Here is a 15,443-nt window from a genome sequence, read left to right as displayed (position 1 = left end):
ATATTACTCAGCAAGAAAAGGAAATAACTGATACACCCTACAACATGGATAGATCTTTAAGTAATTATGCTGAGTGAAAGAAACCAGGCAAAAAGGAGTACATACTGTCTGATTCCATTTACATGAAACACTAGAAAATGCAAACTAATCTATATAGTGAGGAAAAGCAGAGCAGTGGATCCCTGGAATGGGTTGGGGCAGAAGGGAAGGATCACAAAATACAAGGGGGCACGAGGAAACTTTGGGAAGTGATGAATATGGTCATTATCTTGATTTTGGTGATGGTTTCACAGATAGATCCACATGTCAAACCCTATCAAGATGTACACTTTAAGTATCTGTTTACTGTATGTAACGCATACCTCTTTAAAGCTGTTAAAAATGTATGTATTTACTTATTTACTTCTGTGTGTCTGTGATATATATTTTTTGTGTTTTTTTAACCTGTGAGAATTGCCCTCAACATTTTAACAATAGTCTCTCTGGGCAGAAGAAGAATTAGAATGTTTCGAATTTTCTTCTGTGAGTTCATCTTCATTTTCTCAAGACCCCCCTAACAAGCAAATATATTCTTTTAAAACAAAATGCTGTTTTAAATTTTTAAAAAATATGTATCTGCATTAACAAAAGACTGGAAAGCAACATCAAATTCAGAGCTAGTTTATATATTGTTTCTACTTTTCTACGGTATCTGATTTTTTTACAATGAAGATAAATTTTATATTTAAAAGTAAAATACGTATGTCTTTTTAAACAGAAAATAGTCTTACTAAAGACTCTTGAAAATTTGCCCACTATGCTGGCAATTACTTCCATACTTAAAGTTGTTAAAATAACCAGAAAATCAATGTATAAACACCGCCCTTGGATGTGGACCTTTACTCTCTTAGATGAATTAGTGGTGGCTTTTGCTTTACCCTGTTTCACCGTCTTGCCGCCCGCACCCCTTATTTCTTGGACAGAAAAAGGTTGGAGCGGGAGGGCAAGTAGGCTTGGCTCAGTCCTTTCTTTTACAAGCCACGGTGCCAACGTTTTTGACAGCATTTTAAACTTAGGTGAAATAGTAAATCACCAACGCCCAAGAGCAGAAATTTCGCGTCGACGATGGGGGCAATCTTTAGATAAACAGATAAACGGAGCTGTGTAACTGTCATCTGTCTGTGCCCAACCGCGACAGGCGCGCGCGCCCCGGCCGTCCCCACCCCCCCCCACCCACCCCCCCCTCCACCCCCCCACCCCCCCCTCCACCCCCCCCCCCCCCGGCCGCGTGAAACTCTGCGCCCCTGGAAGGGAAGGGGCGTGTGACGCAGTCGCCGTCGCCTAAGGCCACATTCCGATTCAGACCTGACGCCCCCGGCGCCCGACCGTGCGCTGAGACGGCCTGGCCTCAGTTTCCGCGCTTCGAAAGAGGAGGAGCCATGCTGTCCTGTTTCTTGTTCCTCTCCAAGCATATCGGCGCTTCGCTGGTGTCCCTGCGCAACGCGCGCCGTGGCTTTGCGCTCTCCCCGCGCTGGGTCCCTGGGGGCCCCTCGGGCCACTGGCCTGCCGTCCCCCGCCGCCCGCTGGTCGCCGCCTCCTCCTCCGGGGACCCAGCCGGGCCCGCCTCCGCCCCCTCCCGGGTGCGCCAGAACTTCCACCCCGACTCCGAGGCCGCCATAAACCGCCAGATCAACCTCGAGCTCTATGCGTCCTACGTGTACTTGTCCATGGCCTATTACTTCTCCCGAGATGACGTGGCCTTGAACAACTTCGCCAGGTATTTCCTTCGCCAGTCCCGGGAGGAGACAGAGCACGCGGAGAAGCTGATGAGGCTGCAGAACCAGCGAGGAGGCCGGATCTGCCTGCAGGACATCAAGAAACCCGACCGAAACGACTGGGAAAGCGGGTTGTATGCCATGGAGTGTGCTCTGCTCTTGGAGAAGGATGTGAACCGGTCGTTGCTGGAATTGCACACCCTGGCCTCAGATAAAGGTGACCCCCATTTGTGCGACTTCCTGGAAACCCACTATCTGAACGACCAGGTGAAGTCTATCAAAGAACTAGGTGACCACGTGCACAACTTGGTTAAGATGGGGGCCCCGGATTCTGGCCTGGCGGAGTACCTTTTTGACAAACATACCCTCGGAAATGAAAACAATTAGAACTAAGCCTCAGGGTGCCTTCCCAGGGTGTGCCAGGAGCCACAGTTAGCTATCTCTTGCTTTCTTACCCTTAAAATGCACCTCCACCTTTATATTCTTCTGTTATACTGTTCTTCCAACAGAGTGATTTGTAGAGAAAATGTATTTAGCCCTACGTTAACAAGGGTGTTTTGCCCAGCATCAAGATAATTTTCCCAGCCTGAAAAGTAGCCCAGGATACTATGGAACGGCAAAGACTGCAAAGAAGCTGCTGAAAATAGACCCGAACTAACTTTCTCCACTTCCCGAATATTATTCCAGACCGTGAACCTTCACTAAAATTTCGTGATTTTCAACTCAGCAGGTGCCTGTTATTTTCAAGACTTTATGCTAAACGCTAAAGTGGGGAAATGTGTTAGATAAATAGATAAATAACTGTAACAAAATGAAGATTCTATATAGTACTGTAAAAATCATACATGCAGAATTCTATGACAACTTTTACCCTTTCAAGAAACAGTAATGTCTGGAGATGATCTATTTTTAAAGGGTTTTGTGATCAAATAAATTTAAGACAAACTATGTAAAGTATCAGTGCTGGCTTTGGAAAGTCACAATATATATTAGCATTTTAAGGGCTCTGGGAAGTCTTGCAATTAAAAACAAAACAAAACAAAAAAATAAAGACTTGGATTACTTTTGTTTAGCTCAGTGTTTCCCAAACATGTCTTAGCTAGTTTTTTTTTTTTAAATGATGATACTATAACTATCCAGGTCTGTCTGATTATAAACTCTATACACTTCCCTGATAAAGACTCCCTTTTAACAAACCAAAAAGAGTGAGGACACTGCAGAAAACACTCTTGTATCGCCTTTGTAATGGAGGGGAAAGAACACTGGGGTGGAAAAATGAGAAAGGGATCCAGAATGAAGGAGGCATCGACTGGGCGAATGATTTCTTGCCTGGGGGAGGGGCGGGGGATAAGATGAGTGGGAGAATATTTGGTGAGCAGGCCTCGGCCTAGACTAAGCAGTGGTGGTGTTTGGAAAGATGGGCTGGAGCCAGCCTCAGTGTGGAGGTAAGAGGGAGAGGTTAAGCTTAATTTAGTGAGCAATGGCAATGCTTTGAAGGGCTCTCCACAGAAGAATGTTGTGCTAAGAGTTGAGCAATCAGAAGTTTAGGTGCACAGAATAAAAATCTGAGAACAACCTAAATGTCTGTGTTAGTTGGGGCCCCCTGAGAAACAGATGGCAAGATGAAAGTGTGTACAAGAAATTTATTGGCAGAAACAGAAAGACCTGTGAGAGAAAATGGGAAAGGAGCTGGGAGAAGAAGCAGGGAGAGCCTTCAGACGCCACGCAGGGCAGATCCTGAGGGAAGGAAGACAGGAAAGCTGTGCATAGTTCTAAAGAAAGTTCTGCAAGGCTGTCAGGGAGACCTCCAGCCAAAGTCACTGGTAAGAGGAATGCCAAGTCTCCAAGAATTGGGCCTGCCTGAGCACATTTCCCGCGTTCCATTATTGACTGGGAGCCACTGATAGGAAGTGCAGCCTTACAACAAACTAAGAGATGAATCAATTTTATAGCACAGCAGCTGGGGTCCTTGGTAAATTGTGTTCCCTGCAGTCCCAGAGCTGAGAGGCACATGCACGTGACTGCGCAAATTCAACAAAATGGTTTAGATTAAAACACCGTACGTGGAACACTCCACAGCTATTAAATGGGACTATTTCAAACATAATGAACTGAGCAGAAATTCACAATGTGTTATCTTAAAAACAAGCATATTACAAGACAGGGTTACATTGCATAGTTGTATAGAGATAATTACAGAGAAAAGTATATAATACATATGCATATAAAATGGAAGTATATACACAAACAAGTGAAACTAGATAATCTCTTAAATAGTGAAATTGTGTTTATTTTCTTTAGTTACTTGTCTTTTTTAAAATAAATTTCTTATTATGGACACCCATTAGTATCATAATAAAAAAGGTAAAATATAAGATGGAGCAAAAGCAACAAGGGCCTGAACCGTGGTAAAACCAATGGAAATAGAAAGAAAGAGATGCTGGTGAGAGTTTAGAGGCAGATCTTTTAAATTTTGCAAATGATTAAATGGAGAGAGTTACAGAAATGGGGTACAGGAAGAAAATTGATAGATCTCAAGTCTGTGTTACTGGAGAATAGAGGAGTTAGGAATAAATGGAGGTCTCAGCAGGAGGAATGATTAGGGGTGGGGACTGCATAGTGATTTGCTTTTGAATTTGCTGATCAGTCTCATGTTACATTCTATCCTTAAGTTAGTTTATTTTGCTGCGCAGGAATCTAACTACATTTCTTTAGAAAATTTCTTATTCATTTCCTCTAGATGTGTGTTTCAAACTGCAGATTGCAACCCATTAGTGTCATGAAGTTATTTAGTAAGTCACTATTCACCTTTTGTTAATAACATGGAATTGAATTGAAAGTAAGTGAAGTGAGAGTATTTTCTCTCGAAACTCTTATTTTGTGTGGTGAGGGGGTGTGTTCATGTATTTACATCCAGGATAGTGGTATTTTTGTCCTTTGTTGCTGTCAAGACATTCAATAACCACTATCCTAGATAATTATTTTATGTTTTCTCAGTTCTCTTCAAATCTCTAAATCTCCTTCCCCTCCCAACCCATCCCCCCCCAGCCCAGCCAGTTGATAATCCTCTTATTTCACTGAGAATTTAGAAGTAATCACAGGAGAACTTCACACTTTCCCATCATTGAATTAATCACATATTTATATCAGTATTCACGTACAAAGCTTTCCATTCTACGACAATGACTGAAGCATCTACGTTGTTTCCTAAAACCAACATCCCACTGTGCCCAGAATCTCAACCCTCTCACATACTCAAGGATACAAGGACACCACCCATACAATTATCCTCTCACTTGCATCATCAATTTTGCCCTTTCTATTGGTTGGTTCTCCTGAGAAGCAAAAATGGTGTTACTTCTCCTCATCTTTTTAAAAAAATACCGCCTTTGGAGTTGCATTCCCTCCAGCAAACACTGAGCTGCCACAATTTACTCAGCTCTCTTTTACAACAAAACTTCTTGAAAAAGTTATTTCTGCTTCCTGTCTCCACTTCTGTTCTCTCTTGATCCTTCGCAAGTAAAGCCGTTTTCTCTGTTCACCACCACAGCTTCTCTTTTTCCTCTTATAGCCGTTAGTGCCTTTCACGTTGATAAATCCAATGGTCATTTCTCAGCCTTCTTCTTAACCAACCGGCTAGCAGAAATTGTCATTTTTCTGTTGAAGCACTCACGTGCCGTTCTGTATCGTGGTCTCCCTTTCTAATTCCCTCATCTTGCTGACCTTTAAACATTGGGGTTTAAATTTTAAATAGTAAAAGTGAACTCAGTCCTCACATCTATACCTCTTCTCTTCTTTGTGTATACTTGTTCTCTAAAGATTTCATAGTTCTGTGACTTTTATTTAAATATGTATCTGTTGACAAATGACCTACTTATATGATTTGCTTGACCTCGCCTCTGAATTCCAGATTTTATTTTGAAATACTTAGTTGATATTTCCCCTCAGATGTCTGACATTTCGTATCTAATATGTTCAAAACCATACTCTTGATTTCACCGTTCTCCACAACCTGTTCAATCCAAAATCTTTTGCTTCATAATAGATGAAAACTCCATTCTACCAGTTTCTAAGGCCCAGTCATTGTTGACTATTCTCTTTCTCTCATACCTTATACCAATCCTTCAGCAAAACCCTTCAGGTCTTCCTTCAAAATAGATCCTGAATCTTAACACTTTTTACAACCTTGATCATTGCTACTTTGGTCCAAGCTCCCATCGCCTTTTCCTGATTACATTTTATGTTACACTCTTGAGTGGTCTAACCGCTTCCACACTTGAGCACACACAATCATTTCTCTACAAAGAAGCCAAAGTGTTGTTTTTTTTTTAAGTATAAGTCAGAGCTTGTTGCTTCTATGCTTAAAATCCTTCAGTGGCATATCCTCTCATTTGTAGTCAAAGTCCTTACCATACCCCACAAGGTCCTATGTAATATGTACCAGATATGTATGTGTGTATATAAGAGTGTAAGAAGCAGTAAGATTATAAGTGATAAAATTACATATTATAAAATATATAGATAATGAAGTCAAAGAGTTTTCTCTCTCTCTCCATATCAGATATCTCTATCTCTATATGGAGAGAGAACATCTCTTTGGCTCACTCTACTCCAGTCACATTGGCCAGCTTGTATCTCAGCACTTCTGTTCTATGGGGAACATTTTGCCCCAGATGTGATCATGTTGTGAACTCTCACTCCCTTCCAGTTTCTGCTCAAGTGGCATTTTATAGAGATACTTCATTGATCATCCAGTCTACATCAGTCACCACATTTTGCGTCACTCTCTGTCCTCTGACCTGATTTGTTTTTCTCCATAGCCCTTACTACCACCTGACACATTTTTCATTTGCTTATACTTTCTTCTCTCACTAGAATGCAAGCTCGGGGGGACAGGGACTTTGTTTTGTTCACTACTGTCTCCACAGCTCTGGAGCAGTACTGATCTTTCAGTAGGTCCTCAGTGAATGTAAGTGAATGAGTGAGCGAGTGAATGAAGATATCCAGAAACCAGTTGAAAGTGCTGGTCGGCATCTTTCAAAAAGCTAGTATCAGAGAAGTGAATCTGGAAATTATCCATATGGAGATGATAAGTTAAACTGTGAAGAGGCTGAACTGACAAAGAGAAGAGAGAAAAGACAAGCAGAGGAGAGGGGTCCAAATATGCAAACTTGGAAAATTGGAGGAGCTCTACATTTAGGGGAGATTAGATAAAAATCTCTTGACAAGATACAGGAAAGAAATATAAAAATAGAAAGACCAAAAACCAACACTGGTCTTGGAAGCCATGAGAGGAGAGAGTTTCCATCAAATGCTGCAGAGTTTAATGAGGTTGTGAATTGAAAGGCCATCAGAGTTGGCGATCGTAAGTCATTAGGTTATTTCAGAACAATGGCTTTAGGAGTGGTGGAGATGGAAGGCCACATTCATAGGGTTAAGATGGAGAATATAGAATTCTCTTTTGAAAAGTTTCTTTTGTTTCATTTTTTAAGCAATTGAAGGCACAAGAGAGTAAAGAATGGCTGTTAGTGTTGTGAGGACGAGCAAAGAAGCCATAAAAATGGAGACACTTGAGAAGTAAGTGATAGCATGAGTTACCGGGGCGGAATGGAGCATGAGATAAAGAGCTCAGGTATGACCTGGAAGGATATATTCTTCCAAACCAGGATGTATGAAACAGGGAAGAAGCGACATGGACTTTAAGACAAGAAGAGGGCAAATTGAGGGTACTTACGTTGGTTGACCTCAAACTTTCCTTGTTACTTTTTAAAATTTTAATAAACATATTTTCCTATTACATCCTTTGCTATATCAAAAATAAAATAAAAACAAGAAGATTGCGGAGTATGGGGACCACCAGTTGCAAGAGAAAGGGAAATAGTGTAGAAGAAAGAAACCAGGGGGAAAAAAAACAGTCATTTCATTTCCCTTACACCTTTGATCAGTACCAAGTTGTCTCAGTGATTCATGAGACCTGGATTTTAAATGGTAAGATTTCAAGATTTTGAGGTCTGATATCTTTTCTTCTGGCCGTGGATAACGTATACGTGTTTTAAACTTTTCAGTTGTTAGTTTATTCAATACACTTTATTTAGTACCCACTATATGCCAGGCACTGCAGTAAACATTAAAGACAGAAAAATAAAGCTATATCATTCCTGCTTTTAAGGGACTCACAGTCTGTGCCCGGGACAGAGGGCAGCTCCAAGAGCAAAGTGAGGGCTATGTGCCCACGTGGCCTTTGAAGTTTCATGTCCCTAACTGAACTAACGGGGACTCCTGCTTCATGATTTTAGGTTCTGATGCCCACTTTCTGAAACAAATATTCTGGTACATTCAAGTATTTATATGGCTAGACAGAAGATTAGAATATATAGTGACTGCTGTGAACAAATATATATGTTTTTCAAGAGAAGTAAATTCATAAGATGAGCATGAACGTACTAAAGAGCTGGAAATTGGAAAATATTTATGAAGAAATTTGAATTTATAGAGTAATAAAAATAGCTTATTCCTGTTTACTCAATATAACTGAAAGCCAACACTTGCCTTTGAAATTCTAGATCTTCTGCCGTTCTAATCCAATAATTGCTTATTCTAGAGAACAGATTATTATAATCACATTCTAGAACTTGGGGGAGTTGAACTTTGAGTTATACTTGAATTCACCAAAAATGTCATTCGTTCATTCGTATTTTGAAGTTGAAAGACAAAGCACTTTCCTTTCCTTTCCTTTTCTATTGTTTTCTCTTTCCCTCATAAAAAAAAAGTGAATCCTTCATTATTGCTTTAAGGAAACATATTTTGGGAAACAAAGTCTATCTAATTTAACTCATATTTTTACTTTTCAGTCTTAGTCCTAGAACTGGGTACTAATTCCTTCAGGAGAATATGAAAATAGTTATAGCAAACAGTATTCCCTATGGATATTTATGATATATATATATATATATATTTTTAAGATTGGCACCTGAGCTAACAACTGTTGCTAATCTTCCTTTTTCTTCTTCTTCTTCTTCTCCCCAAAGCCCCCCAGTACATAGTTTTATATTCTAGTTGTGCGTGCCTCTGGTCATGCTATGTGGGACACCGCCTCAGCGTGGCTTGACCAGCAGTGCCATGTCCACACCCAGGATCCAAACTGGCGAAACCCTGGGCCACCGAAGCAGATTGCGCAAACTTAACCTCTCGGCCATGGAGCTGGCCCCTATTGATGATATTTTTAATAGTCATAGGTATTAATTTCTACTACATTTGGCATTATTACATATATAACTTAAGCATGATTTTTTTCAAGAGAACTTAAAACCAATATTATTTGGCAGTTCAGGGAAATTTAATTATTTTGTGAGCATCATTTGAGTCCCAAACATTAGGAATGCATGTGCAAATGTGGTGCAGACAGATAGAAATAGACTATTATCTTCAGAGAGGATTTTAGAGAATTAGTATTTCAATTAAAGAGTGTGTACTTTCCTCTTGTACAGTCCCAGGGGTTTGAAATATGGGCAATTTCTTTCAGTGCAGATCAATCCAGATTTCTGAGGGCTGACTAATGATGGAAATTCTTTAATGTAACAGTTAATGAAGAATCCTCAGAACTATGACATGCAGATAAGTGGCTCACACTGTTGACAATCTTCAAAATTCATTTTGAGAACAGAGACAAGGCAAGGAACACTATAGAACACCTTTGCCTTCTAGTCTCCCATATTTGTGAACTTTCACGGCAATGTTCATGAATATTTTTGGCAGGACCAGCAATAATTATAATTACAGTTGTATTAAAGATGCATGGCTTGGGGCCGGCCTGGTGGCACAGCGGTTAGGTACCCACGTTCCACTTCTCGGCAGCCCAGGGTTCACCAGTTCAGATCCTGGGTGTGGACGTGGCACTGCTCGGGACGCCATGCTGTGGCAGGCATCCCACATATAAAGTAGAGGAAGATGAGCACGAATGATAGCTCAGGACCAATCTTCCCCAGCAAAGAAAAACGAGGAGGGTTGGCAGCAGATGTTAGCTCAGGGCTAATCTTCCTCAAGAAAAAAAAAACCTAATATACAAGAAGAAATGATTCCAAACTCCTAAATAAATGAAAGATTATATTACACTTGAATGCAAACACCCCCTGGTGCAAGATCCAAGCCCTTCAGACTTACAGGAAAATATAGCATGTTTTCCCTAACACTAGCAGGTTTGGAAAATCATCATCCTTCACATTCAACTGTTAATCAGGTTTTGTACAGTTCATTTAAAAGGGTAAAGCTTCCTTGGAGAAGCACTTAACCTGCATACCAAGATATCCTGGGACGGAGTATGCATGTGTTGGGGATTTCTTACTGGAACTTTGACCCAGAGTTCCTGAAGCCAAGAATGTTCACTTGACTTTTTAAAAATTTGAACTTCACCTTCAAGCTTTCCACTCTCAGATAAAAGGCAGCGGAGCAATATTCAGCACCTCCACTGCAACAAAGAAAGGTGAGAGGTAGGCATAGTGGAGAAAAGGGAGCAACACAGGCTCCTTCATGCCACACTTTGTTCACTCCCTCCAAGAGTGCATGAAGAGATTCATTCAGGAAGCAGACAACTAGGAAATATGCACAGCTGCTAACCAGAACTGGCAAGGGTAGTACCTCTGCTTACAACAGACTGTTAAGCATAAACTGTCAAGCGGCGCTCAGTTTATGAAATCAGAAAGGCGCACAAGCTTTGGTGTATGTTGTTAGCTTTCCTAACTTCATATTTCTATCGTGCAAGATTAAGACACTATTAAGTATATTTGCTTTTGAATGAATAAATGAAAAAAACATGATATGTGTGTGCGCGTGTCCTCACGGTGTCTCCCCCAGGCGTCGCCATGGGGAAGCTGAGCAAAGAGGCCAAGCAGAGGTTGCAGTAGTTCTTGAGGGGCAATCAGTTTGCCATCCGCTGCGGCTGTACTCCTCTCATGATTTACCTGGGATTTAAGAGGGCTGCAGATCCTGGAATGCCAGAACCAAGTGTTTGGAGCTTACTTTGGGGATAAAGGACTATTTGGTCCTCTGGATTTGGGAGCAGTCAATGGACAGGAACAACATGGAAGGTGTGTGCTCTGGCTGGGATAAGAGAAGAGACATCATTCAGACATTCACCAGTTGAGTGGCACAGGGCACGCACACACACACACACACACAGACTGGCTGAGGGGCAAATGAAATTCCACTGCCCAACAAGGAGAGAGACTGCCTGGCAGTACCAGAGAACAGATCACAGACAGGCACTGAGGGTTGGGCTCCTTCCAAGCAACCTGGCCACTTTCCCAGTACAGATGGTGGCCAAACAATCTCCTGAGAGAGATAGCTAATGTTTTGGACATATCTTAGTCTCGCTCAAACCCCCTGAGCACCATATTGTCATAGACTGAATTAGCAAAAAGAATTTCCAGTAGCACAAGAGGACTGTTAAACTAATAAAATGCTATTGCAAGACCTCTATACAGAACCCAGTCAGTGTCGTCTTCTCATTAAGAGCCTGCACTTGAGAATTCAGAATACCTAGGTGACAATAGCTCCTCCACCACACACCAGCTGCATGATTTTGGGAACAGAAGTTAAACTCTCAGAGACTGATTTTCCTCTGCCGTCATAACAGCTTCCCTCAAAGTTTATTGGGGGATTAAATGAGATAAAGCATATAAAGTTCAGCACGTTGTCTGGTACATAGAAAATGCTCAATAAATATTAGCTGCTTAGAAGTGGTGCTCTAAAAGGGGAGAAAATTATGTGAATGTGTTTGCAAATATGTTTGCTTGCATGTGCAAAGACTGTCCTGGAAGGTTAATGTCAGTTGCCCTCAGTGAATAGCACCTGGTAGCCAGAAAAGGGGCGCTAGTAAGACTTTTTTCATTGCATAGTGTTTTGTATCTCTTGATAATTTCACCTTTTTTAAAATCATAAAATTTAAATATAGCAACTAAATAGGAGCTGCTATTAATTTTACTCATTTCTAAGCAGTGCATATATGCTACATTTCTCTACAATGTGTTCTCACATTAAATTAAGTAATTGAAATACTTCTGTTGGAAGAGCACTCATGTTTCTCTCCTTTTTATCTAGCCTAAGGCATTTCCCAAAATTATTGTTTGCTTCGCACTCTGCTTTCCTGTTGATTAAATATACAGGCTGGCCTTGCTTCACATTGTTCCAATATCCATGAATTTCAGCTACTACGTTTAGTTAAAGAACAGTAGTCCCTCAACAACATGGTTCTAATTTCAGTTGCCATAGCATATTTACTGTGAGTAAATTGATAAAGAACAAACTTTGCTGCTAGCTCCTTAGTCCACAAATCACTATATAAAGCGGATGCACATCAGGATCAGTCACCAGTCTTGTCACTTCTTTCGAAGTCTGTCGGTGATTAGTCGCCATGCATCTGTTATTCAATGTACCTTCAGACAGTAACCCTGTAGTTGTGTAGCCTCCTTGTCTCTCAGTGTCAAACATTTTATGATATTCGACAATCCAAAGAGAGAAAGGGTCAAAAAATGTAAGCGTAACAAAGAAATGAAAAGCTCCACTGCTGGAAGTCAAATTGGATATTATTAGAATTTATTTACCTGAACGAACAGTTATGATGAAAAGGATGAAGATATTCCAGAGAAGTGACACCTGCAAAAAACTTTACACTGAAGGAACTCTTGGAGATATTTAACAACATTGAACGTGCAAAAGATAAAATTTTGGAAATGAATCCAGATTTTGAAAGGAGTATGACAATTCACCAAAACATAAAAAAAGCTTCTGGCTCCATGGGCTAACTTACATTATAAGAAGAGAAAGACAAACACTGATCAAATTACACGATATTTTTTTCAGAGAAAGAAAACACTTTAATTCTCAATGTTTCTAATGTTTTAGATTATGGTGTACTAAATAAATATTGATTTTACTATTTTGTCATGTCCCTTTACATTTATAACCAACGGTGAGAGTGTTTAATGTTTTGACCAAAGAAAAGTTAAAAGTTAAAGGTCACATAATTGTAATTTTTCCCAATGATTATTAAGATCACGTTACATAGTTTCAACTTGCAAGGTCATTTTTATGTCCCTGCACTACCATGCAAAACAAGAATTATCTGTATATTCACTAAAGCAGAAAACTGATTTCCCATGAAGAATATCATTCTAGGGCCAGCCCCAGGGGCCTGGTGGTTAAGTTTGCTGTGCTCTGCTTAGGCGGCCTGGCCCGATTCCCACGTGAGGAACTAGGCACAGAACTCCACCACACCGCTCGTCTGTCAGTGGCCATGCTGTCACAGCAGCCCACATACAAAAGAAAAAAGAGGAAGACTGGCAACAAATGTTAGCTCTGGGTGAATCTTCCTCAGCAAAAAAAAGAATTTCATTCTAAATATTTTTTTTCTGATCTTTGTCAGACAAAAGTCTCCATTTAAATAAGCATCTTGAAATTACTATGGGTAGTAGTATAAGAACTAATTTATTGTGAATGCAAGGAAACTACAAATAGGGACAATGTTCCTTTTTAAAGTTTAATAGCAATAATAAATAATATTAGCATTATACTGTGCAATTTATAAAGTACCTTTACATACATTAACTTATTTTTTCTCACAACAACGCTATCATTTAAGTGTTATTTCCGTCTCACTGTTGAAGAAACTGAGACTCAAAATCACACTATCAGCCAGTGGTTAAGCCAGACTTGGACTCTGAGACTTCAATTTCAGGTTCTGGAGGTTTTTACTAAATCATTTTGCCTTCAAGACCAAATCTATGCAGCATTCCTCATCTGAGACATTAAATACGACATGTTTCTGGGCCAGACCCAGCGGCCTAGCAAGTTTGGTGTGCTCTGCTTTGGCAGCCCAGGCTGGTTCCCAGGTGTGGACCTACACTACTTGTCTGTTATTGGCCATGCTGTGGTGGTGGCTCACATGCAAAAAGAGGAAGACTGGCAGTGGATGTTAGCTCAGGGTGAATCCTACTCAGCAAAAAAGCAAAAACAAAAATAAAATACAACCTGTTTCTTTTCTACCAGCAAATGTACACATAATGCGTAATTTTAAACAATAAATGATTTATTAATACAGTTATGGTCATTAATGGAATGTAATGATATCACACTCAATTAATAGATGCACTTTGAATTACATTATGTGGCGTTGAAAATGTCACACACGTCAGCAATACCTGAGTTCAATTTCTTGGTTGTTAATGTTCCATTGTCATTTGGAGGTATACATACACTATTGGATTCATATGATAATACAGAGAAAATGACTTTCCTCTAATTGAACAAGATCCACACAAAATAATTGAAGCTCCATTATTTTCTCCTGTATTGACGTGAATTCAGGAGGGCCTATCTATCACTGAAACAGGAAAATGTTTGTTAGACTTGTTTTAAGTATCTTCTTTATGGATAAATACAAAATATGTGCAAGGAATAGTGAATACGTTCAAGGAATAACAGTTTTAGGATGAACTATGTTATTTCTGGCTTTTCTGTTTGGAAATACCTAGACGTATTAGCAATCTTGAAAGGGCTAGATATAAGTTTCTTTCATAACCAAGAGGTTATTCATGAAGAAGATAGCGAGAACAAGATAGGAATAAATGGAAACTACAACTGGGTAATTTCAACATCACAAACCTGGAAGAATTTTAATGACACCAAACTTCGAATTGGTAGCATGCTACTTCCATCCATTACTGAATTCACACAGACTACATCCAGAGGAGGAAGGAGTTAGAAAGAAGTATGTTGCTATTTTAACAAATCTACAAGAGGAAATTCATGTGAGGAAATCTAGGACACATGATGATTTAGTAAGTAAGAAAAGGGGATGAGTTCACTATGTAATACAGGGAAACTGGTCAAGAATAAAAGAAGAAAGGATCATTACAATAATTGAGGATTTGAGAAAGAGTTAGCACGAATACAAAGAAGAGTTACAATTATCAGGAAAAGAAAAAGGAATCTTTTCACAAAGTGTGTCTGATCTAATCAGAAACCTAATAATAATGCTTAACAATTCCCTTTCCCTCAACCTCCATGTCCAAACTGTCACCAAGATCTGTTGTTTACCTCCTAAGAATTTCTTGATTGTGTCCACCTCTGCATCTCCACCACTAGCACACTCGTGCAAGCCACCATGATTGCTCTCCCAGACCATTGTCATTGTCTTCCCACATCCACTCTGCCCCAGTCTGTTCTCTAATAGAAGAATGATTTCTACAAAACAAATATCTGACCATGTTGCCCATGATCAGATTCTTCCATGGCATTACATTTCTTTTGGGATAAAGACAAAATTATTTAATTTGACATGAATCATCCTGTATGATCTGCCTCAGGCCACCTCTACAACATCGTATCCCAACTCTTCTCTCTCTCCACCCTAGGTGTACTGGTGTTGTTTTAGTTTCTAGATTCACCATGCACCCTCCTGCCACAGAATCTTGCCATGTTGCTCAATTTGCTTGGAAATAGCTTCCTTCCCTTCCTCATCTACTTACCTCCTGCTTAATCTTTAATTCTGCAACTGCCACTTACGCAGGGAAGAGATCTTCTGTTTCCCCCTCCAGAACCACTCTCCGCTCTTCTCCACCTTTCTCCATTCTAACCTACAAGGACATATCAATGAGCGCAAGTGCCCTGTGGTCCCATGAAGGGATTTGGTCT

At 40.2% G+C, this 15,443-nt stretch overlaps 1 protein-coding gene and 1 pseudogene across 1 annotated transcript; both read left to right on the top strand.

Annotated features, from left to right (window-relative positions):
- The first annotated feature begins 1,271 nt into the window (after positions 1-1,271).
- FTMT (ferritin mitochondrial) lies at positions 1,272-2,702 on the top strand. The gene has a single exon (XM_008530815.2). It carries the CDS (start codon positions 1,419-1,421, stop codon positions 2,139-2,141), a length of 723 nt encoding a protein of 240 aa, XP_008529037.2. The 5' UTR covers positions 1,272-1,418; the 3' UTR covers positions 2,142-2,702.
- Positions 2,703-10,612: 7,910 nt separating this feature from the next.
- LOC103557821 (mitochondrial import receptor subunit TOM7 homolog pseudogene) lies at positions 10,613-10,899 on the top strand (annotated as a pseudogene).
- The last annotated feature ends 4,544 nt before the right edge of the window (positions 10,900-15,443 follow it).

The sequence above is a fragment of the Equus przewalskii genome, chromosome 13 (genome assembly GCF_037783145.1).
Source record: "Equus przewalskii isolate Varuska chromosome 13, EquPr2, whole genome shotgun sequence".
In the NCBI taxonomy this organism is placed as follows: domain Eukaryota; kingdom Metazoa; phylum Chordata; class Mammalia; order Perissodactyla; family Equidae; genus Equus; species Equus przewalskii.
This window is presented reverse-complemented; position numbering and strand designations above follow the sequence as displayed.

Bases quoted from the DNA above. Each gene is read 5' to 3' on its own strand.
- FTMT (XM_008530815.2), top strand. From the start codon at position 1,419: ATGCTGTCCTGTTTCTTGTTCCTCTCCAAGCATATCGGCGCTTCGCTG.